This window comes from Lampetra planeri, chromosome 25 (assembly GCF_965212315.1).
Source record: "Lampetra planeri chromosome 25, kcLamPlan1.2.h2, whole genome shotgun sequence".
Taxonomy (NCBI): Eukaryota; Metazoa; Chordata; class Hyperoartia; order Petromyzontiformes; family Petromyzontidae; genus Lampetra; species Lampetra planeri.
In genome coordinates, this window is record NC_136131.1 from 7,138,851 (window position 1) to 7,164,680 (window position 25,830).

Below are 25,830 nucleotides of genomic sequence, written 5' to 3' on the forward strand. Positions count from 1 at the left end.
AGTTTATTCCATAACCATAAACCTAACCTATCACTATTCCTACCTGAAACCTATCCCTACACTGAACTCTATCCTGACACTGATCTACACCAATCCCATACTTTCCCTAACAACATCGCTGCCTATACATACTGCCTACCCTAACCCCGTTCACACTCGAGCACAACTTTCAGCCGACCTCTACTACTAACTCTACCCTTTACCATATGCCTATCTCTAACCCGACCGCAAAAACTCGCTCGAACCCACTATCATATCCACACACATAACCTCATCTCTTCCCAAGCACTAACCCGATACACATAACCTTATTAATAAACAAAAACTACCTCAACATTTTAACTTCGGCGCTGTTCTTACCCTTAACCCTAACCTTAACCCGAGCCCTAACAATAACCCAACCCGTACCCATACGTAAGAGTATAAACCCCGTACTAGTGGATTTTTCGACCTCGTCAGTATTTTTTTTTGACTCGAGGCAGCGCCCCGTGGCTATGAATACTCTGCGTGAGTCGAGGCGGCGTGGCTCGGTTATTTATACCTCGAGCAGCGGGAGGGGGCGCGGAAACCAGAGCAGGAGCAGTGGGGGGGGGGGCAGCCGAGACATGGGGAGCGGTACCAATACAGAGGTCCTCGCCTGACGGCATGGGAGCAGTTAGACGGGGATGGGATCGAGAGGGAGGAGATAGAAGGGGGTGGGATGAAAGGACATGGGATGAGATGGGGAGAGAGAGCAGATAGAAGGGGATCGGATGGGATGGAGAGGGAGATGGAATGGGATGGGATTGAGAGGGAGGAGATAGCAGGGGGTGGGATGGAGTGGGAGGAGATTGGATGGGATTGGGAAGGAGCAGATGGAAAAGGATGGGATGGAGAGGGAGGAGATAGCAGGGGGTGGGATGGAGTGGGAGGAGATTGGATGGGATTGGGAAGGAGCAGATGGAAGGGGATGGGATGGAGAGGGAGGAGATAGCAGGGGGTGGGATTGAGAGGGAGATTTGATGAGATGGAGAGGGAGCAGATAGCAAGGGATGGGATGGAGAGGGGGGAGATGAGATGGAATGTGAGATTTGTGAGATGGAAAGGGATGAGATGAAAGGGGGTGCGATGGGATGGAAAGGGAGGAGATGAGATGGAATGTGAGATTTGTGAGATGGAAAGGGATGAGATGAAAGGAGGTGCGATGGGACGGAGCGGGAGTAGATGAGATGGAATGTGAGATGGATATAGAGGAGATGGGATGAGGTGGAAATGAAGAAGATGGAAGGGGGTGCGATGGGATAACACTGAGGAGTATATAAGATGAGGTGAGATGAGCTCGTATGAGATTGAAGGATATGAGATAAGATGGAATAGAACGAGACAGGATGAGACGTGATTACCAGAGGTCACCTTCCACTAACACAAACTCTTCTCTGCGTTAGCACGCAAGGGCGGTCACTTGATATTGGTAAGGCAGCTGCTGACCAAGCCAAACATAATCACTCGGACACCACCACATCGTGTCCTACTTTTACCAACTCCTCAACAACGTAAGCACCCTGCACACAAAAAAAATCGTGACTTCACATGTTTGCTCATACAGTGGACGTATCACAGCACATGCAGCACAGGACAGAAGTGGGGGGGGGGGCTTTGTGTGTGGGGCGAGCGGCTGATGCAAGGTGTGGGCATTGAAGGAGTGGGGGGCTGAGGTCGTACCACAATCACTCACTCGCCCCCCACCCTCTTTGGTGTTGCTTCTGCGACGCACTCGGTGCCGCATCACCAAGAGGACCTTGTGCACCTTCCTCAACTCTCCTCGCTGTGAACGCCAGGGCCGACCAGCTCGCGTGCAGGGGCTGGGTGGACTGGAGGCTTTGGGAGGTCTTCATCCAGCAGTGGATGGATCGTGGCTGATCATGACGATGAATGCCAGGGCGCGGTTATATAATTACGATCATCTTTGATTCACCCAGGATGACTTCGCTGAGTTTCAAGACTCCTTTTCAGGAGGGTCCTGTCTGGGAACGTCGGGCATCGTTCCGAGCGGAACAACCCGAACACGCGTTAGAGAAGACTCAAAACTCCACTGATGCAGAGGAGTTCCGCGAACCCACTTGCTGTACTGTCTTTTACTGGCAGGAGGATACTCCACGCGTTGTGAGAACACACATTTGATGATGGCGATAATCCTTATTTGTTTTGGGCTCAGGCCACATGACATTGGCGAGCAAAACCCGACGTTTTAGGTGAACAACAAACGGATGATCTTTCGCCCGATCCACTAACCCTGAACAATGGCAGAACACCACCCCCCCAACCACCCAAACCCGGCGTGGTTTTGGTTTGAGTCCGAAGCCCGGCCGTGTGCGTGCGTGCGCGTTCCGCAGTCCACGTGTCGGGAGTTCCATACCATCGCGGGGGGCGAGAAGTCGAAAGGGGAGGCAGGCGAGGGTGGGTGGGTGGGTGGGGTGGAGGGGTGGGCAGAGGGGATCGCGTCAGTCACTATTTATCGCGCTCAGCTGTTGCGTGGGGGGCCGTGCGACCGAACGGGTACATCGCGATACCCGCTTCGACAGCCCCCCCGCCATCCTCCTCCCTTCTCTCGCCCCCCCCCCACCACCATCCCCCCCGCCACCCCTGCCCCTTTGCAGCCTCACCCTCCCACACTCTCTCTCTCTCTCTCTGCCCCACCCCCCGTCACCTCTCTTCTTCTGGGAAGTCCTCATCCAGCAGTGGATCGGCAATAGGGTTGTACAGTCGGACATCCATCGGTGGCATATGACCCCCGCCCAACTTCAACATCGCTGCCACGCGTCCGTCAAATCCCCAAGCGATTGTTAGCTTCGGGTTTTGTGGGCACACAGAGAGAGAGAATGAGCGAGAGAGAGAGCGAGCGAGCGAGAGAGAGAGCGAGAGAGTGAGCGAGAGAGTGAGCTAGAGGGGGGGGGGGTTTACATAAAGCCAAGTTTTAAAAAAAATGAATGAAAAAAAATAATTAAAAAAAAATTACGAAATGATGAACGAAGAAAAGTGCCGAATACACCGAGCATCTTCTTGTTTCCACTGAAAAAAAAAAGAGAGAGACGCACACAGAGTGTTGTCTCCTCTATGTTTGACTTGGTTCCTCTGGATCCAACACCCCCCCACTCCCCCTCGTCCACCTTCGCCCCCATCCCGCGCCCACGGGGGGCTCCTGGCGGCCCCAAGAAGGAGCACCCCATTACGTCACCCCACCCCCATTAAGGATTTCGCTCATTTATTTATACATTGTGTACCGCTGGCCGTGCTCCGAGCAGCTGTCGCATGCACATTGGCCGCAATGGGTGGCGCTGAAGTATATGGCGTGCGATCTCCACTCTCTCGATCTTCGCCTTGTCTGTCCATGCGCGCACTGTCGCGTGCTCTCCATGGCATTCGTCCGCCGACGCGTCTTGCTTTGTGAGTCGCAGATGGCGGTGAACGATGGGGGTCGTGGCCGAACTGTTGGCTCGCTCTCTCCACTAAACGTGGTCGAGGCAGCTCTCCAGCTCAGGTCACGATGTCTCTCTCGTCAGCAGCGAAGTAACAACTTGCGTAAAGCACTTGGGAATTATGATGATTACAGTTTTTTTCTGATTCGCGGTGCGTTACTCATCATCGTACCGCTCTCAATAATGAGCAGAATAACGGCAGACAGACACACATCTGTTGAACAGAGCAACAGTAATTAAGGTGGTGGTGGTGATGTTGATGATATTGCCGTGTGGAGGCGCTGATGTCAGACGGGAGGCATCAGCTTAATTATCTGCTCCACCACGGGGGAACCAATCGGAACATCCTGGACCCTTGCTCCTCCCCCCACCCCCCCCCCAAACTGTCCCTCTACCGAACCACGACCCCCTCTCTATCTCTCCCTCATCCCTATCAGCACCCCCCCCACCGCCATCCTCCAACACCCCCATCACCGCCCCCATCACCACCCCTCCTACCCCAGCTCGCACCCCCTTGACTCTATGAGGCTTGGAACTGAGGCGTCTTTGCTTCAGTCGGGGGCGACTGCGGCGCACGAGACCATCCCGTCCGTGTCTTCTGCGTAGGACTTCAGAGATATCGGGATAGAAAGATCAATACATTTAGAAAGAGAGGGAGATATCTATAGGCACAGGGGTTATATACGCACACACGCAGAGACACACACACACACTCTCACCGAGAGGAAGTCCCGAGGTGAGAGAAATTATTGTAAAAAAAAAAAGTGAAATTTTGCAACAACAGCTAAAAACTCAAGGAGGTCATCGCCAGCAACTAGACTCGTCAGCACGATGGAGACGCTAGAGCAGAACAGCGTGCAGTACCAGTACATCCAGCACGAGTACGGCGGCGAGCAAAGCTACATGGGGCAGGAGGATGACTGGGACCGTGACCTCCTCCTTGACCCCGCCTGGGAGAAGCAGCAGCGCAAGGTCCGTGTGTGTGTGTGTCTGTGTGTGTCCGCGTTGTCTTCGTGCGTGAGTATGTGTGTGTGTAGTGGTGCTCGCTAACAGCACTTGCTCCGACAGTCTGTTAAGGCTATACTGTGAACTTTTGTCTTTGTAGTGGTGAGCGGTAGTGTAGTGGTTAGCACGCAGCGCTACGAATCGGGCGACATGAGTTCGATTCCCGCTCACGGCCAACGCCAGTGATGATTATCTGAACCGATCCTGGGCCTCCCCGAAGTCGACTGAACCTCAGATGAGTACCTGGTGCGGTGTGTAAACATCGGCACTGAGGAGACAAAGGCGGCCAAGCGTGATGATGATCACCCCCCCCCCTCGTGTGCCGTGCCGGCCTTCACACGGGGGTCTTTGCATATGTGTGTCTTTGTGTTAGTAGTTTTGAAGCCACGTGAAGAGCCTCGAGGTGCACCTAGCCTGGCACAGGGCCGTGGAGACGTCACTTAGTGGCGAATTACGGCTGTTGTGTGTGCTGTACTGGCCACACCTCCCCGTAACATCGTGCGGCCTTAATAGGTGCTCGCAAACAACACGAGGGACCATTGTCTTTACGCCGGACACATGCACCCATGTATCTCAACACACCTGTATGTGAACACATACGTCTATCTGGACGCCAGTGTTCCACTCGCACACACCTGTATATCTCCGCACACCTAAGTGCATCCGTCCGCAGGCCGTGGTCTCTCACCCCACCGTGTGAGAATCTCGGAGTTGGTTTTAGTGATCGACTGATGCGCCTTTGACCCTCCATTCGTTACCTCCTTGCTATTGTGAGTCGGCTACTCCAAGTCGCCGGATTATGAATCGCCTCCCCCCTCAACTGGCTTCCTGATCCCCCCACCCCCCTTGTCACCCCCCCCCGCCGCCCCCATCCCTCATCCACCACCCCCGACTCCTCTCCGCGGCTCAAGCATCCTCTAAAAATAAAACCTGATGCTGCTGAGCACTTTTAACCCAGCACGTGTTCATGCCAGCCATGTGCAGACTCACCACCAACCCCTCCCGCCATGCGGTTAATAGTTACGATTAGGGCGTCACGGTTCGATTAATTATTGAACAAATAAAACTAAACACATTCGGAAATACCAATTTTTAGTGGCCTTAAAATAAAACAAATTATACTTTAGACGACGTTTCGGGCAATGGCTCTTCTTCACGTCATAGCACATATCTCTATTTAAGGCCACACACAGTGGTATCCACAGTGTTATAATTGACGAATGTTTTGAGTTTTTGTTCATTCTTCTTGTGCACCACTGCCAGCAGCAGCAGCATCATCATCATCACAAATGAATTTGATGTCGTAATTGTATGGCTTTCAGTGTCTCGGTCCGCGTGTGCCGGTACCTGCTGTTCGTGTCGGTCTGCTTTGTTCCTCTCAGTGGGGGCTGTCTCGCTCGGCTTGTTTCGGCGTCGGTGCCGTTTCAGTGGTGGCATTTATGTCGTCTGCCTCGTTTGCTGCCGCGTGGTTTGTATTTGTCAGTAATCTAACTTGCAGATACATTTTGGCTCTAATGATAAATTATCAATTGGTGCCTCAAAGGCGCCGCGCGTCCCACGGAACGCGAGCGTGGTAATCGCTCTCAAACTATGAACCCATTCATCGTTTGCATCACAACTTGGATAATGTGAAGGGAAAAAGAATGTTAATCGGGAATCATTTGTATAATTGAATTCTGATCAGGCCCCTTTGGTATATAAAGTGCTCTCTCCAATTCGTCTCCACTGTCCCTCTCTGGCCTATGTGTGTAGTGAAGAAGGGCCATTGCCCGAAACGTTGTCTCTTCTCTATGTTAAAATGTTAAGGCCACAGTGTTATTGAGGGATGTGTTGAGTCGTTTCGATTAATCGTTGGTTCGATACTTGGCCATGTATCACCACTCTCAGTTCACAGTTTGAGAAATGATTCCACATTTTTTAATGTAATATCGTTTCTAATTATTCTCATTCACGTCCTCCTAACCGCATGTATTAAACACAGCTCTCCGCCCTTTCGAATGGCCGTTGCGATTAATTTCACTCTTTTATTAGAACAATCGACTGCTTATTTTAAAGTGGTAAATGTAGCGGCCACTAGCGGCTGCGGGTATCACGTCAACTCCATTACTCAAAACATAACGAATCGAACAAAATGTAATCGATTAATATTCAAGCAACTCAAACGCACCCCTTGAGTCCTCGTTCAAACACCCCCCCACCCACACATTTACAGCCCCCCCATCCACCCCCCAGACCCCCCTCCACCCTTTATCCATGGCGCTACCGTCACGGCGCGACCCGCTGCATAGCGCGCTTTTCCTCTCGGCCTAAAATAATCTCAGAGGTCGCTCTCAAGCGGAAAGCGAGACCCGCGCTGGTTAGGGACACGATGCTCTCTGTTTTGTGCTCTGCTGGACACCCAAGCACCCCCCCCCCACCACATACGGACAGCTCTAGTCACGGCGCATCAATCATCGCGACCAGGTCTCAATTTGTCAACCCCGGGTTCGCTTTGTAAGAGTGGGGGAGGTGGAACATGCTGGCTCGTAGTTGTCACATCTGGTGCCCATAACGAGAGATATACTGAACGTGGTGTGCCGAGTGCCGAAAATATTTCCCCGTGGAATACGACTCTAGGGGGGCCTTCTAAAATTCCCTCGAGTGGAGGAGGCCCCCTTCCGCCAGCAGCGGTGTGAGCAAGCATTTGCAGGGCTGCACCTTTACCTATGCAAGTCTATGAGTCTCTGTAAATCTATGGTTCTCTATGGGCCTCTATGTCCAGAGATTAATTTTTCGCTGGATATTTTCCGGCTCGCTGGTAGACTGGAGTGGGTAGGTGGCTAGCGAGAGGTATTCTCAACGTGGTGTGCCGGGTGCGGGGAAAAAAATGTTGGGACAGACCCGGCTGAAATAAAGAGCCCTGATCGTGACGCGGGCAACATGATTGACACGGCGAGTGTGACACTCTTGCCGTCAGGGATAAATACCCGACGGGTCAACGACCCAGTAAAATATCACCGCACCCGGTACGCCACATCAGAGTGTACATCTCGCCGTGGCTATTACGAGGCACGTGCTACCTCTTCCAATCTAACAGCCACCTGTAAAAAAATATATACATTTGGTGAGAAATTATGCCCAGATTGCGGTGCTGCTGTAAGTGGTTTAGACAGCAGTTAGAGAGGCGGACGAACGAGATGAATTGAGACGGGTATTCTGCGACAGACAGAGAGGCAGAGTGGAACATTGGGGAGTAGGAAGCACAATTTACCAATTTGCGCCTCCACTCCGGGTTTTGCAAGTGTGAACTACTTTGGGGGTGGGGCGTTGATTAATTATGGGCGGGGAAATCGATCACGTGGCTGATCGGGGTAGGGGTGGGGGGGAAAGTGGGGGATGCAGGGGAGGGGAAAGATAAATCAACAGAAAAAAAAACATTCTTGGTTCTTTCGGTAAAGTCAGGAAGATAGAAAATAAAATATAAATTAAAATAATAAAATTAATTTACAATTAAAAATAATAAATAGAAAATAATAAAAGCAAAAAACCCACGACGTTTCGATCGCAAAATAAACGGTCTTCATCAGGCGGAGAGAAAAATAATCAACCGAGAAATTCCCCCGTGCCCCCACCCAACTCCCCGTCCAAATCCTGTCACCCAGACTGGCATAATCAGTCGTCGGCGGCGAAACGATTCAACACCGCACGCTTCCATCAATCATTATTATCACGATCCGGGGTCACGATTTGATTCGGAGATCTCAAGTGACATTGGCGGTGCGTGTAGCATCTACAGTTGCGAGAATCTATAGAGGCTGGAGTATTTTATGTTAAGAAATCTACAGGGGGTACGGATCTATGGCATCTATTCAACTCGGTGTTCCGACTCTATCTAGAATGTATAGTTTCACCATGTGTAGACTACAGCGATGGCAGCGGCTTGGAGAGGCGTTCGTCCAGCAATGGATAGAGCATGGCTGATGACGATTATGATACGATTATTGTAGTCGGTTGTACTTCATATTGATGTTAATCGTGAAGCAACGAGTCAGGACCATGCCGCAAAAGAGTCACGAGGCAGAGTGAGGCTTTTCTGGGCGAAAGCAAAGCGGTATTTAAACAATTGCATCCTGTCGGCTATATTATAAGAAACGCATGGCTCTCCGCGAACACGCGATTCTGTTTAATGAATCGTCAGCGAAGAGGCCGCATCAGCTGTTGCAGTGACCTCACAACATCACCACCAACACCAACCACCATGGTTGTGATTGTTGATATCGTTGTCATTTGGCCCTTCTGGGTTTGATATAAAGGTCGTGGGTGCTAATCTCCACTCGTGCCCACCACTGCCCCCCACCCCACCCTTGGTGCCCTTTCCCCCAGCACCCCCTCCCCCGGCTGAGTCCTTGGGCAGCAGGGAGGTCGCCCCCCCCCCCCACCACCGCCCCCCCCCTCCACTCGACATTCCTGCTTGGAATAACTCAGCCTCCCCTGCCCTCTCTACTCACAACTCCACCCCCTTCACCATGAGCCCCCACTTTGGTTACAACCCCCCCCCCCCAGAGGCCCCACTCTAATCCACCCCCGCCCCTTCATCCCCCCCTCCCCTCGCCCACCCCTCTATCTCGAGTCTCCCCTCTCGCCACCAACAGTCCACTCCTAAATCCCCCCTCCCCGCTTTACCCCCCCCTCCACCCGCCCTTCCACCCCCCGCCCCTCCACCTTCAATCATCCCGGGTGCCGTGGGGGGCGAGGGGGCGAGGCGTCACCCGCAGTGGCCAAAGATGAGTTGGACTCCGTTCCTCGGGTTACAACGTATCCTATAAGGCTTGTCGGCGTTTAAACGCTTAGCGCTGAAACATACCGTATTCTCAGGGGCATGGGACGGACCCCAACGTTGTGCCTGGTGTCTTAAAGCTATCTGGTCTCACACACACACACATACCGGATTATAAGACGCACACCCCCACCCCCAAATTTCGATTTTAAAATACAGGAAATTATACAGTAGTTCCCCTTTTTAAAGCTTTCGTGACTGCAGGGATTCATCTTCTTGGTTCTTTCGGTAAAGTCACGTAGAAGGGAAATAATAAAATAATAAAAATTAAACATAATAAAATCATTCTTAGTGAAATTTAAAAATAAAAAATTCTTCGTGAGAATTCTCTTATTATGTTTTATTTTAATTCTTTTATTATTTTCCTTCTACGTGACTTTACTGAAAGAGAATTCTTTTATTATGTTTTATTTTTATTATTTTATTATTTCCCTTCTACGTGACTTTGCCGAAAGAACCAAGAAGGACAATAATGCGGTTAAAACGTTATCAAGCAACGCTTGCACTGGCAAACAAAACCCTCGAAGGGTTTAAACTTCTTGGAACTCATCAGCAGAGTCAGACTTATGCGAAGCGTTCAACGCGTATTCTATTTTGGCTTGAAGGACTACCACGTGGCCTGACCCAAAGACAAATATGGATCACGGCATTGGCCGCGGCAGTGGCGGTCGGGATGGTGGCACAGCGATAACGCTCGTGACTCGTAGCAAGAACCACCTGGGTTCGGTTCCCGATTCGGGAACCCTCCTGGATGGTAGTTGTTTGTATGTTCTCCTCCTGTTCTGCGTGAGGTTGTCTAATTTCCTCCCAATAGCCAAAAATGCGTCTACAATGTTACTTCTATTGTCCAAAACATCCCAAAGTAAATAAGAATTCCTGCAAACGACTCCAATTGGGATTACACAGAACCGCAACATTGCCCACCGACTGTGAAACGCTCGGCAGGGCCCTCCTGAAAAAGGAATATTGAGACTCAGCGATGCTGTCCTGGCTCAACACGTACTTTGCGTTGAACGCCGCGACCTGAGTTTCATTCCCGGCCACGGCTCACATCAGGCGCGAGCGATATCTGAGCCAGACCCACCCCCCAACTTCACCAACTCGCACTTACCAGCGTGGTGAAGAGTGGTTAAACAAGCCCCATAACCGACACGGCGTGGCCAGGCCTTCATCCAGTAGTGGCTTGACAAAGGAGAGTGAATTATTGTCAATATAATTATCTCATTCCGTCGATTACCTCTCCCCCAGTTCTGCTGTCAGTGCTGGTGTCGCTCCTTCAGAGGTGGCATCACTTTAAGCGGTTCCAGTTCTCGATGTGGACAATGAAACGGGTGGGCTTATCGCGTAACTCGCTCCTGTTTAGCCACGCACATACATGGATACAACTGAGGTGCTGGCTCCCAGACTCTGTGACATCGTAGCGTGTTAAGCAAATTATGTTGGTGGCGATGCTGCTGCTGCTGCTTTGGCAGTGGTGCACAGGCACAGTTGACAAAAAAGCAAAACTCAATACGTTCCGTGTGAATAACACTGTGGTTTTAAAAACATAACAGATATATATAAAACAGGCGACATTTTAAGCAATGGCCCTTCTTCATAGCGCGTCCCATCGTATAGCACAAGAAGGGCCATTGCCCGAAACGTCGCCTTTTATATATTTTTAATTTTAAGACCACACACAGTGTTATTGACGAACGTTGTGAGTTTTTTTCGTGGATAAACACGTCACTTGGAGGGGGTCTCAGCAGCAGTTCTGTGATATCCCACTCCACGGGCCGTTCTCCAACACGGGGTCTTTCTCTCTCTTGCATGGCCTTGCTTGCTGTAATATTTCCCAGCGGGCACTTGGGCTAAATACCACGGCACTAACAGCGCAAGCGGAACACAATCTGTATAACGAAGAGCGTTAAGTACGCTTTATTTAAATATAATAAGCGGCGACGCGTGCAATATGCGGGAACACGTTTTGCAAATCCTGGCTATTTATTTATAACAGTACGCCGATGTAATGTATTATTACCATTATGGCTGTCTTGGGTAAAAGATCTCCCCCCCCCGCCTCCCCCCTGAGTCGCTGTGAATCACTGCAGCTAAATCCGGTGAGTCGGGGTGAGGCTCCGGGTCGCAGGGGGTGGGGCCGGGGGGGGTGGCGGTGTTGGTGAGGGCACCTGATGCTCTCAATCAGGGGTAAGGGGACATCCATTTAGTAGGTACGCAAAAATCTGTCAAAACTTCACTTGAATCCTATCAAACGGCCGATATTTAATCCACGCAGAAACGATCAAGGATTAAGCATGTTCACGCGTTAAAGCAAACAGATAGTCCACCGCCGGACTATCTAACGCATTTGAAGGCCAATGTAGACAAATTATTATCGAGGCTTCACCACCCCCCCCCCCCCGTTTCCTATGCGTATGAACATTGTCAGTAGACCCCTCATACGCAAGCGTACGTATTTGGGTTACCCCCCTTCCTCCCTCCTCCTTGCGTACGTACTAAATGGATGGCTCCTAAGTGGAGTGCGTGAGCGCGTGAATAGAAAACTAATACAAGGACGTTCATCATCACCAGCAGCAGCACTAGTGGCAGCCAACCATGATCTATCCACCGCTGGGTGAAGGTCTCCCCAAGTCGTTGGCAACCCTCTCCATCTTCTTGGTTCTTTCGGTAAAGTCACGTAGAATGGAAATAATAAAATAATAAAAATAAAAGATCATAAAATAATTCTCACGACGTTTCGGCCACAACGCAAGCAGCCGTCCTCAGGTGGAGAACAGGTTTGTCGAGGAGACTCTTTTTTATTATTTTATTATTTCCATTCTACGTGACTTTACCGAAAGAACCAAGAAGATGAATCCCTGCAGTCACGAAAGCTTTAAATCGAAATTTAACCCTCTCCATCTCGTGGTTTAGCGATCGATGTAGCCGCCCGCTAACGAGCCCGATTTCGTCGCTCCGTCTCTCTGCGGTGGCCATCTCGCCCCCTGGGTGTGTTCACTCCGTTGTGAGTCTCCACCACCGACCGTTGCGTGTCCTGCCCAACCTGTGCGTGTGTGCTCTTTAATCCACGTGCTCCTCTCTCTCTCTCTCTGTCTTCAGTGCGATTCCATTGTGGCGAGATGTTAACTGCCTCCCCTGGCATGCAGGAGGTCGTGGGCTCGATTCCGACCCTGACGCCTCTATTTTTGGAGTTTGCGTGTCTCTCTCCCCGTGGTCGCGTGCGGTTTTCTCCGAGTTCTCCGGATTTTCCCTCCACATTTAGAATCAACGTGCGTTTAGAGTATTTGGCTGAGATACATTTCCATATGTTAAGCAACTTTGTTTAGCTATCATTTGTGGCCAGGTCGTTCCTTTTAAATAACTCTATAGCTGGGTGGGCCTTACCTGGTAAATTAAAAATACTCTTTGGTTCTTTCGGTAAAGTCACGTAGGTATAATATAAAATAAATCACGACGTTTCGGGCGCAACACACGAGTATGAATTCCTGCAGTCACAAAAGCTTCAAATAAAGATTGAAATTATAAAAGAGTTGAGGTTTTTTTTACGTACATTGCCAATGTGCCTCAAAGAGATTGTTCATACTCAGTGTACTCTGGATTATCTGCTGTGACATGCAGCAGGTGATACACTGGGGCTGTTGTGCCAGTCGCATTCATTAGAGTTTCACTTCGTGTGGGAGGAGAACGGAGACCCCAGAGAAACCCCCCCACCAACGCAGTGGAGAGTGGTGCATCCCTGTGACCCAACGTGCTGCATCACAGACGCGCGTCACCTCCGCAAACGATGAATTACCTTCCTTTTTCACGCTGTTCACCACCTGTAGCTTGGCGCGGTGGTAGGTAACACACGTGCCTCGCAGTTAGAAGGCCCTGGGTTCGAAACCTGACTTGGGTGCCTGCATTTATTTTGTGTGTTCTCCCCTTACCCTGCGTGGGTTTCCTCCGGGTTCTCCGGTTTCCTCCCTTAGCTAAAAAAAAAACTTGCAATGTAACGGGTATTGGCGAAAACATCCCTAAAGCTGAAAACATTTCCTGCAAATTACTCAATTGGGATCACACACAGCAGCAACATCGCCCCCTCTTGCTGTGAATACTTGGCAGGACCCTCCTGAAAAATGGTCTTGAGATTCAGTCAGGCTTTGCTGGATAACCAAGTGTAATATAATAATGAAAATACGCGTTAATTATAAATGGCTTGAAATGCTTGGCGGTGGACGCTTGCGAGAACGTGTTTTTTTACTTCAATTGGAGAAGGTCCAGCTCTGACCGTTTTATAAAACAATTCCAGGTTGACTGTCAATGCGATGAGCATCTCTGCAGCTGGACTAGTGCACCGTTCCCTCGTGTATAGATAAGAGGTCACTTGAAATGATCTCGGAAGCGGCTCTGTAATACCTCCTTCCGCGGGGGATCGATGATCCGCTCACTGCGAGAGTTCCGAAATGATTCGCCAATCGAACACGCCGAATAACATCCTCGATTGAGACCAAAATGTCACTTGCTTTCTGAACACCTGTTTGTCTGCCCGCACGTGGTTAAATAAAGGTCATCCCACCGAGCGTCGTGCCACACCTGCCGCAGCACGATAAACATTATTTAGATCTGCCAATGATTTGTGGATTCGTTTTGGCGATGTCCGGGTGACACGAAGGGGTGGTCGCATAGCTGAGTCCGGGTCACAGGTGACACCCAAGTCTCACACTCAGAGTTTTCCACCACATCTGCTGCCAGTGGCCAACGTTGATGTCACGAACTTTAGAGCAGAAATTACGTTTAGGATCAAAGCCACGACCTTCAGATTGACATTTTAATAATTTGTGGTACCACGAGGTTACAGAGCTACATCATCATCATCACGAGCAGTTGTCGAAACATCATCATTGTCATCATCGTCATCATACGCAGCAGTAGCAAACATCGAACCCCTGCAGTAGGAACAGCATCATCATAATCATCAACATCATAAACATGGGTAGCAGCAACGTTATCACCATTAATATTAATATCATCATCATCATGAGCAGCACGAATATTAACACCAGGTGCTGCTGCAGAAGCAACATCATCAGTAGTAGATGCAGTAGCATTACACTACCATCATCAATATGTTAATAATCACTGTGGTGATGATCATCATCAATAAGGCACAGGCCTATTGTCAATCCACGACTGGATGAGGGACTCTTGCGTGTGTCGTGGGGTTATGTGACCGTGCTGCTCGCTGGCAGTGTAGATTGGGGGAGGCAGGGACATAGAGAGTACAGTGTAACAATCGATTTTGCTGCACTGCCCCACACGTACCCCCACAGCAGCCTATAACACCTGTTAGGCATAGTGGTCGCTCATGCAAGGACTATTTACATTCCCAATCCTGCTTAGCTTTCGACATCTGACCAGATCGGGTGAATTAGGAGTGATTTGGTAGATGCCTACAGTTGTAATTAAACGTAAATCTCTCCCGTTTAACTTTTCCGGCTGGACCTGCAATGAGTCTGTAAATGTGGCTGCATTGAGAGGTCAAGACCCACGGCCTTGGGCTTCATCTGAAGCCAGAGTGTGAGGATAATCTCAATGATGTGCATACGATTCGTGTTGGACCTTAATTAAGGGGCCGTCCATAAATTACATTACGCTTCTGGGGGGGGGGGGGGGGGTGTCAGACATTTGTGACGATGTGTGACGAGGGGGGGGGGGGGTTGAGAAATGTGACGTCACATCAAAATGCGCAACTTTAAATAAATATAGACAACACGTTCTACTTAATTAAATAGACTTTTTGATCAATGTTTTCTCCTACAACATCATAGTGCAGCGGCACATTAAATACGCACTACAATAACAATAGTTTAAAGCGATTTGAAGCATGTTTTATTTGGGGGGGGGGGGCAGAGCTTTGTGATGTCATATTCGAGGGGGGGGTCTGACTTTTCGTGACGCCGTGTGACGAGGGGGGGGGGGGTAAAAAATCGTCAAAAATCGCGTGACGTCATTTATGGGCGGCCCCTAAGCAGCTGGCAGGTGTCTAGTTGTGAATGTTGAGTGATGTCGGTCTAGTCTGTGATCTTATTGCCAACACAGTCATGATAATGATGGTGACCATCATCGTCATCAGCCACGATCACTCCACTGCTGGATGAAATGCTTCCCCCAAGTTGTCGCCGCTCCACGTGGCCCTGCAGTGCCACGATCGACTTCGCTCCTGCACATCAGCTGATCTCATAGCCCGTGGTGGTTTCGGTGGTGAGCCTCCCAGGCGTGTTCCATCCTTTGACTGCCGTTTTGTCAACGGCCTTGACCATCGGCCAGCGCACATTCTCTCAATGTGTCCCACCTCAGCTCACTTTCCTTAAAAGTTATTCGGATGTCTCGGATTTACGTCTCTTCTCTGACCCATGTGGCTCTCTCTGTATCTCCCTCTCAATGGAATTACCAGCATGAACCCTCTCCGCGCTCTTTTGCACACTTTTATTTTAACAGTGTCTATGCACAGCTACATGCAATGCGCCCACATTCAATCTCTTTAATCATGCGGATCATTCTTGCTTAAGCGTAGACTCGACTATATTTGTGCCAAATCTCAACTTTTATGGCTCTTCCAAAATATAATTATAATTTACATCAAAATAATTGTACCGCGTGTAAAACTTGTGAAGCTCTTGTTGATATTTATACACCGCACTAGGTAGTGGTTTTAATGCTGAGTAGACCTAGGGGAGGCCTAAGACAGGTTCAAATATTGTCCACTGCTCTTGGTCGTTAGCGGGAATCGAACTCGGGTAGCCAGTTCCGTTGGTAGACGAGACAGATTCTACCTCTATGCAGAAGCCTGTCTCTTTCGCCTTTCGATGAAATGTAAACAATGCCCATTTCCCGAAACGTCGCCTACTATAGTAGGTCTGTCGGAAAGACAGCGTCTAAATGACGCTGTCTTTCCGACAAACATGTTCTTCACCTGAGGACGGCTGCTTGCGTTGTGGCCGAAACGTCGTGAGAATTATTGTATTGTTTTATTTTTATTATTTTATTATTTCCCTTCTACGTGACTTTACCGAAAGAACCAAGAAGATGAATTCCTGCAGTCACGAAAGCTTTAAATCGAAATATACACTGTTATTATTATTAACACGAAATGAGTTGTTGTTTTTGGCTGTGCTTGTGCACCACTGCCAACGCAGCAGCACCTCCAGATCACGTGTCTATACAACCACGAGACTCGCCAATGTGCCCATAATTCGTGACTCTGGAACGTGACCCGTGACCACTCCACCGTGAGTCTGAGCTCATGGGCTGTGACGCGTGTTCCTGGGGGAGGGAGGGGGGTCGTTATCGGCTCTAACGGGATCAAGAGGCGAAGGTCTCTGAGTTGTCTGGGCTGTGAACCCGCACATGAGGGGGGGGGGGTAGAGGTGGGGGGAGGGGGTATCCCACGGAAGGTGAGTTATGGGCAACTCCCTACAGGCGTACCTGGGGTACAAACACAACTGTGATACAGACACACCTGGGATACAGACACGCCTGTGATACAGACACACCTGGGATACAGACACGCCTGTGATACAGACACACCTGTGATACAGACACACCTGGGATACAGACACGCCTGCGATACAGACACACCACCTCTGCTGCAAAACACACAATACACCTGCATTTTAGACACACCTGGTGCTATTAGCACAACTAGTATAAGCTTTGTTAGTGCAAGGCAAAGACGTTAAGGCTCCAGTCGGGAGCTCTCTGTGGAGCTCAAGGTACTATTGCACAGCAGGTCGTCGTCCTCCTGCCCAATCTGCAGTCCGGGTCCGTGAGAGTTCCTCGCTCATCCAGCAGTGGATTGTTCCTCGGGGTGGGCTCACTCCGCGATCTCCGGCTTCCTTCGACAACGAGAGCTCGACACAGTCACAATGCAAATAAACACCCCCCCCCCCCGCCTGGTGGAACCCCAGAGCTAATCCGTGAAACCCCCAAACTACACTGGGCATACGAAATGCCCCCCCCCCCCCCACGTGTAGGCAGTACAGCAAGCGGGTTGGAGCAGCACCCTCCTTCTCAGATATCCCTGAGAGTGAATGGAATTCGCTTTAGCTGATATATCTCTATGATAGTGGATAGAGGTTCCTTTAGTTAAGATATCTCTAGGAGAGTGAATGGAGGTCGCTTTCGTTAAATATCTCTATGAGAGTGAATGGAGATCGCTTAAGCTGAGATATCTCTATGAGAATTACCGGATGCCGCTTTAGCTGAGATATCTCTATGAAAGCGAATGGAGGTCGCTTTTGCTAAGATATCTCTGTGAGAGTGAATGGATGTCGATTAAGTCGTAACGCGTGGAGCACACGGGCATTTACTGCAGTACATGGAGGTCGTGTCACTTCCCCCTCCCCTTCCCCCCAAACTCGCCCCCCCACCACCACCCCAACATTCATCTGCTCAATTTAGATCTGACCCCATACGGGCCGTCGTACCAAGCCCATTTACATACAGTACTTTCCAGTCTCCTCTGGGAGAGATAAAGTGAGGACCACGTGTTTTTTTGGAAAGTTGACAGCAGCGTTTGGGAAGTCTACAGATAGACTGGCGCTTGCCACAATAATGTGGAATTACCACCTCCGGCTCATGGACACCCAAATAGGTCGTTTAGTCGCGGTGACTCCTCTGTGACTTGCTAGCCAAGCGTTATTTTGATAACAGTGATAACGTTCCCCATCTACCCAGGAAGGTCTCACTGAGTCTCAAGACTCGCTACCCAGGAGGATCCTGCTACACTTGAATGGTTGGCCGATTCCAATTCAATAGGCTGTTGGCTTCATGTGGGAGGAAACTAAAAAACTTGCAGCAAAACTCCGCACAGATAGATTTAATAATACACTTCCATCTCTTGGCCACTTCTTTCTAAATTTGTACAAAAATACAACCCCACCCACCTCTCACCACAGCCCCGATGTTCACGATTCGATTAAACAATCGATATTTTAAATAACTTTTTTTGTGGTGAATGTAGCGCCCTCTAGCGGCTACAGTGGTCACGTGAACATATTACATACAACAAATGTAATTTAAAGATAATCGATTCTTACTGCACGCAAAGTTAGATAACCAATATAAACCATCGATTGTTTTGTTCAATGCCTCGTTACCCCGAACAGAGCTGAAACGATCACTAATTGTAATCGATCAACTGCTCGGGGTTTTGAGCCAATTACCCTTCGTAATTGGCTTAAAACATTTTTATGTATGGAGGACCGCAAAACTTGGACAATTGATGGTAGCACGCCGACTCCTCACTGAGTGGCTGCTGCCTTCCCGCTCCTCGTCTGTGGTTCGTCAGCGATCGTGAGATCCGCAATTTGCATGAAATGCGACACCGCTGTTGACCAAACTAAAGCAACCAAAACACCGCGCCTCCTGAAATGTGGAAAACCCCTTTCAAGCCTCGCCCAGCATGACGCGGCTGATGATGCCGGTCACATCACGAAAAACCTCGCCTGTCCACCTCCTGAGGCGAGTAATGGAACCAATAATCCGAAGCGCGTTGTTAGCGCCATTCTAACCGCCGTCCGGATTTATCATCCCAATGTCAACTCCAGCTCGCCCTTTGCAAGGGCCATTGTTTTCCCTCGCTGAGCCCTCCTTGCAAAAATTAAGATCGCCTTCCAAGAGTGGCTGACGCAGGGTTTCAATCGGTGGGGCAGAGCATGGGTATGAGACCACGTCTTCCCACCTGTCGCTTCTGTCAACTCGTTCGCGGTGATGGCGGTCCAACGATTGTCCGCCGTGGTTTGCGTTCTTTGGCCAGTGTCAGCTCTTCCAGATCCTTTGTCGCTGCATCTGGTTGGGATGACGTGTAGCGGCAATCGTTGGCCCCCTACTGGCAAATGAATGCCCGCTTGCAGGCCAGGTGGCTGCCACTGGGGGTGCCCTAAGCTAAAACACAAGGGAATAATCGCGCCCTACTTGTAGACTGATGCCCGATTGCAGGGCCAGGTGCCAAGTCAACTTATTCCGCACATGGACAGCTGCCACTGGGGGTGCCCCTCGAATGAGATGTGATGTAAGTCGCCACTTACCGCGTGTAAAGCTCTATGAGACGCTCTGTTACTTGAGCCAGTACTCCTGCTTCGATCAACCCCCATTGCTCCTCTTGTAGATCCGCTAACCCTGCTCCTATCGCCGTGTTTCCCCACTCCTCCTCCATTGCTCCCGTTTCCTTCCCCCGCTGCGCCGAGTCGATCGGTGTCGGGGTCCTACCCGGGGATGATCCTCGTGACAGATCGGCATTGCCAGAGGCCGATCTGTCTGTGTGTACGTTTCTATGTAGTCGTGTTGTTGTTCCGCTTGTTCACCCAGGAAAAGCCTCACAGAGTCGTGTCACTCTTTTGCAGGAGATTCCTGCCAAGCGTATGCAGTAGGGGGCGGGGGGGGCGTTCATCGCTATGTTATGTATAATCCCAATTGATTAAAATAGGCGGTGTAATTTTTCGAAATATTTGGAAAAAATTGCGACCGTGACCCCGCCACGCAATGGCCTACTACTCTTGCGACTGTCGTCACGTGATCCTGCGAAGAAGCACGCGGCGCGCACTTTACGGTGAATGCGTTCGCAATGTTAACCGGGGCCAGGGGTTCGAACCGTGAATGCTCTGCAACCAGCCGCCGAACGCGCGACAGCAAAAGGCCATGCCTGCGGCCCCAGAGCGAGTGTATGCGCGTTGCTTGTTCCTATAACACGCTCCCAAGGACATGTCAACCTGCTTCAGTTGACGCAAAGTCATTTGACAGCAGATGATGTGCAGCTGGTGCGAAAGAGGTGGACGTTTGGAGAGGATATTCATATTTGACCGTGCAATTTGGCAAATCGGGCCCCAGCACTACTGATCTGATCTACCATGCACAACGTTTTGGGCAATGGCCCTCCTCCATGGTTCACCATGATGAAGGACCATGCCTAAAACTTTGCCTGATATATATTTGATAATTTGAAGGCCACACACAAACCCGGTGTTGTTGTCGACAGGGAACGTGTTGAGTTGTTGTTGTTGGTTGGGTTTGTGCACTACTGCCAACGCAGCAGTAGCAGCAGCATCACCACCACATCATTAATTACCATTCAGTACAGACGACTTTTGTTCATTGCAAACACGAGAACCCAATCTCAAAGGGCTTCCCGCTCAGGGTCCGTGCCGCCACGTGTTGTTCGGTACGGTGTCCGGCGTTTCGCACCACGTGCCGGGAGCTTCTTGAGGAACTGACGCACGTGACGAATAGAGACACTGATGCGTTGGTGTGTGTAGTCCCTGGCTGAGGTCAGGTCTCCCTCTCGGGAGGGCTGATGATCCCAAAAAAATGAATGACTGTGAGTGGCGATGGAAAGACATTCTGTCACGGGAGAAGCTGGTTTATAAAAAGAAAATGCCCACCGACGACCGTGCCTACAGCAGGCAAGAGATGGATTGTCAATTAAGGTTAAATTCTTAGGAGTTGACTCGACCCATCATCCCTACGAGGTCGATAGAAATGAGCACCACTTTGTGAGAAATCATTTGTGGTTGTCTGTGGATAACAACGTTCCCCCACCACGTGACTGTGCAAGTTCCACCACTTGCCCAGGGCTGTAAGCGGGACACGAGTGCGGCCCCAGCTCTTGAACGAAACACGGAGAGATCTGTGAAACTTCCTGGTGATACGAGATGGCCCGACTCAAGCAGCACAGCAAGTGGGTTGGTCAACTCGTCTCCATGCCACACCCTCGTAACGCGTGCGTGGGCTTTCTCCGGCCATTCCGCGATCTTCCCGCATGAACCCAAACTCTCTCTGGCAAAGAAAATACAAACATCTCCCCTCTACCATTAACAGACTGTTCGGGGGCAAGTGATTTCAGCGAGCACCTATGAAAGCAGGCAAGGCACACGAGGGGGTGGGTGGCCAGCATCACGCCTGACCGCCATTAGCGATGCTTACACACCGCACCAGGTACTCAGTTGAGGCCAGAGGTGGGACAAAGTCATTGTTATGCAAGTCCAAGTCGAGTCGCAAGTCATCAAATTCATGACTCGAGTCTGACTCGAGTCCAAGTCACATGACTCGAGTCCACATCTCATAGGTGGGACAAAGTCATTGTTATGCAAGTCCAAGTCGAGTCGCAAGTCATCAAATTCATGACTCGAGTCTGACTCGAGTCCAAGTCACATGACTCGAGTCCACATCTCATAGGTGGGACAAAGTCATTGTTATGCAAGTCCAAGTCGAGTCGCAAGTCATCAAATTCATGACTCGAGTCTGACTCGAGTCCAAGTCACATGACTCGAGTCCACACCTCTGGTTGAGGCTGAGTCGACCTAGGGGAGGCCCAAAACCGGCGAACAAGATACGTGGCCAAACATCCCCATGTAGCAGGAACGTCCCCAAACAAGAGTCCGGAGACTCAATGAGGCTCGTATTGTGTGAACACGAAAACCCGAATCTTTTGCGTTGAATCCAGAGTTTGAGAAGCCCAGCAGGATCCTCTTGCAAAATGGTCTTGAGACTCCGTGAGTCTTTCTTGGAGGCATACACAAACACGATACTTCTCATACCGTAGTCGCCGAATTATAAGACGCTACCGGAAAATAAGAGACGCTCAAGGCTTGTTCCCGGGGTCATAAAAGCTAGACGTATCTGGTGTATTTATTTATTTTAAAGCGCACCCCCAAACCTTGCTTTAAATATAGAGGGGCGGTACAAGGTACGCCTTGTAATCTGGAGAACACTCGTGAATATTTGCTGCATGGGACAGGTGACTCGGGACAGGTGCTTGCTCGGCCGTGTCCATACAGAGTGGGCCAAAGGGCAGGGTAAGGCATGGGGCAGGGTAGGGCATGGGGCAGGGTAGAGCAGGGTAGGGCATGGGGCAGGGTAGGGGGGCATGGCGGGGGTCAAGGGGGGGGGGCGTTAATAGCGGGAGTCGTTTAAATTATTGATTGAATGTCTCGAAGGAGGGGAGTGCGGCTGACGATGACGATGATGATGGAGGGACTTCGTGGCACGAAGATTGCGTGTGGGCAGCTCGCCGCTGTGTGCGTAATTGGTGCATAGTGCGGGCGGGCGGGCGGGCGGGCGTGCGTGGAGGGCACCACCACCACCGCTACGCCACCATCGCCGATCTTGCCGCATCAGTGAATAGTTCGTGCAGAGGGGACCGCGGCGCGCGCGCTTTAAATTACAGCGCCGCTAGCGCTTCCCGATTTAGCCCGCGGCTAAGGCTGGCAGCGCGGCGCAGGCGGTTTCCCGCGCGGCCGCAGCGCATGGCTAAATTTGGGCAGCGAGTATTGCGGGGAACGAACGTGGTCGTGTGGAGGGCGGGGGTGGTGGTGCGGGGGGCGGCGGAGTGAGCTGGGTGGAGAGACGTGGGCCAGGTGGGTGGCGATGTGGTGTAACTCATCCAGTCATCCGTTCCGTCCATCCATCCATGCACCTACTAACCCGAACCCACCCATCATCCACTGACGCATTCGTCCGCCAATCCATCCGTTCACACATCTACACGCTCAACCACTCATCTAACGAATCATCCACTAACTCGTCCATCCACCCACTAACTCATCTACTTAGTGACCATCCACCGAGCCACCCACACATTCAAAATCATCCCACCAGCACACTTGCCAATTCACCCACTGACCCACACATTCACAAATGCCCCCCCTCACCAAACCACTCGCTGTATCACTCACATAGCCATCCACCCATCCAACCATCCACTCGCCCACCCACGCACTCCCCTAATCACCCACTCATCCACCCACGCACTCACCCGCCGACTCAACCATTCACTAACTCACCCACTTACTCGACCACTAACGCACCCACCCACTCATTCACCCACCCACAGACACACGCACCCCCCCCCCCACGCACCCACACACCACGCTGTGTGCCCCTGGCCACCCTATCTCTCACACTGAAAATAGCGCACGGTCGGGAGGGGTGGGGGCTCTTCTGTGCGGATTAGGGGGGGGGGCACCGCGCGTCGCGCTTAATAAGGGGCCACGGCTCCGTGAGCGATGGTGTCCCTGTGACGCTCACGAGGGGCGGGGTGGGGGAAGGACTTGGGGGGTGGGGGGGTATTGAGTGGTAGACTGGAGTGGTATTGGGGACTGAGTCGAGTAGATATGAAGGGTTGGGATCGTGGAGTGGGTAGGTATCCTGGACTGGGTAGGTATCTCGAACCGGGTCGGTATTGTGACTGCACTGGCCTCGGTGGGTAGGTGCTATGGACGATATTTATGCTGTGGAGTGGACTGGTAGCTGTTGTGGGGGTGGACTATGTGGGTGTTGTGCAGGGAACTGGGTGGGTAGGTGTTGTTGATCGGATTGGGTAGTTAAAGTGTAGTGGGTATGGTGCACTGGAATGTTGTGGGTAGGTGTTGTCGCCTGGGTATGCGCTGTGGTCTGTGTATGTGTTGTGGAGTGGACTGGGTAGATGTTGTGGGGTGGACTGACTGTGTGGGTAAATGTTGCGGAATCGCTCGGTGTTGTGCAGTGGGTAGGTCATGTAGCCCTGAAGATTATTAGTATGCGGAGAGCTGGGTGAATAGGCGTTACGGAGTGGACTATGTGGGTATGGTGGACTGGATTGGGTGGGTGGGTGGGTAGGTGGAGCGGACGAGGTGGATGTCGCGGGGTGGACTGGGCGAGTATGATGCCGCTAGATGTCTTAACGTTTTAGCTTTACGCAACACGAATACAATTACAGCCATTCAAATCCACCCGCCATTACAAAATATAAATTCCAATCCACCAAAGTTTGAAGGCGCCCCAAAGCCTCTTTAGACAGGCTTAGCGCTCTGATCCGTGAGCCACCTCCACTAGGCGTATATTTTTAAACGGGAGACCTGGTAGAGATGAGTAAAAACAACATCACGCTGCATGGGTCATAACACCAAGCAATACATGCCAACCTTGTTGGTTATTTAACATAATCCAGTCCGCTTTATTCAGGCGTAGTAACCCCATGGCGCTTCCTCTTCACGTGTTCTTTAACAAAAGAAAGAAAGTTTTTGTTTTAAAGTGTGAACATTGCATACTCCAATCTCAATCATCTCCATGCCTCCCGTGATTCACGTGCCTTGTGCGTGGGCACGCCCATTCTGATTCCCACCCTCCCTCTCCCCGCCCACTGTGAAAACAGACGCTGCTCCGTGCAGCTCGCTTTTTATCGCTCCTTCCTGCTCTGTTCTCCCTCTCTCCCCTCCCCTCTCTCCCCTCCCCTCTCTCCCCTCCCCTCTCTCCCCTTCCCCTCTCTCCCCTTCCCTCTCTCCCCTTCCCTCTCTCCCCTTCCCCTCTCTCCCCTCCCCTCTCTCCCCTTCCCTCTCTCCCCTTCCCTCTCTCCCCTTCCCCTCTCTCCCCTTCCCTCTCTCCCCTCCCCTCTCTCCCCTCCCCTCTCTCCCCTCCCCTCTCTCCCCTCCCCTCTCTCCCCTCCCCTCTCTCCCCTCCCCTCTCTCCCCTCCCCTCTCTCCCCTCCCCTCCCTCCCTCCCCTCCCTCCCTCCCTCCCTCCCCTCTCTTCCCCGACACCTCGGCCCGGTCATTCCTTCTCCCGCTTGCTCCCCTTCCTGCACTGGAGCTCCTCCTCCCTTTCTTCTGCTGCTGCTGCTCATCTTGAGCCGGGCTCTTCTTTGTGTCTGTCTCGGGGACTTGCTTCGCTCCCTCCCTTCCCTCTCCCATTGCTTTCTTTCACCACACATTGTACCTTTACCTCTGCTCCCCTCCCCGGAGTCTACGACTCTGGTGAATGTGAACCGTGACGCCGGTACACAACGATTTAACTCGTTTCAAATGACGTCTACAGTCGACCTTATTGGCCAATACACCGGTAGGAATAATAACGAGGGCGGCCTTCCGGAATCGAAACCACGAATCTATGAAACGAGTGGCGAACGCGCTACCGCTGGGCCACGTCACAGTCCCATCTGTTGCATGTGCTACGGAGAAGGGCCATTGCCCGAAACGTCGCCGCTTATATATTGTTTAATTTTTTAATATTTACGCATGTTGAACTTTTTACGCACCGTACGTAGCCAACCGTGCTCATCGGAGGTGCGGGGGGAAGGAACACACGAAAATAATTTCTAAAGAAATACGTTTTCAATTTAAATGTAAAAGTGCATAGCTCATGAAGACGGCAGACACGTCCACGCGGACGTGTCTGCTGGGCGAGTTGTCGTTTGTGCTCGAGCACCACCGCCAACGCATCAAAGACAAAGATCCCCCATATAGCCTTAACAGACTGTAGGGGCAAGTGCTGTTAGCGAGCACCTATGAAGGCTGGAACGGTAACACGAGGGCGTGGGTGCCAGCACCACGCCCGACCGCCTTTGTCTCCCTAGTGGCAATGTTTACACACCGCACCAGGTACGCATTTAAGGCTGAGTCGACATAGGGGAGGCCCGGGACCTGTTCAGATAATCGTCACCGATGTTGGCCGTGAGCCGGAATCGAACCCGTGTCGCCGGGTTTATAGCGCAGCGCGCTAACCGCTACACCACCGCTCCCCAACGCATCACCACCACCATCACCAC

At 51.1% G+C, this 25,830-nt stretch overlaps 1 protein-coding gene across 6 annotated transcripts in view; it reads left to right on the forward strand.

Annotated features, from left to right (window-relative positions):
• Positions 1–4,000: 4,000 nt before the first annotated feature.
• Positions 4,001–25,830, forward strand: part of LOC144727351 (alpha-actinin-2-like) — a 47,029-nt gene continuing 25,199 nt past the window's right edge. For all 6 annotated transcript variants that reach the window (XM_078606100.1, XM_078606099.1, XM_078606101.1 and 3 more), the window contains exon 1: positions 4,001–4,427. In XM_078606100.1, the coding sequence (XP_078462226.1) occupies positions 4,287–4,427 (141 nt within the window). In that variant the 5' untranslated portion in view covers positions 4,001–4,286. The remainder of the gene's footprint in view (positions 4,428–25,830) is intronic.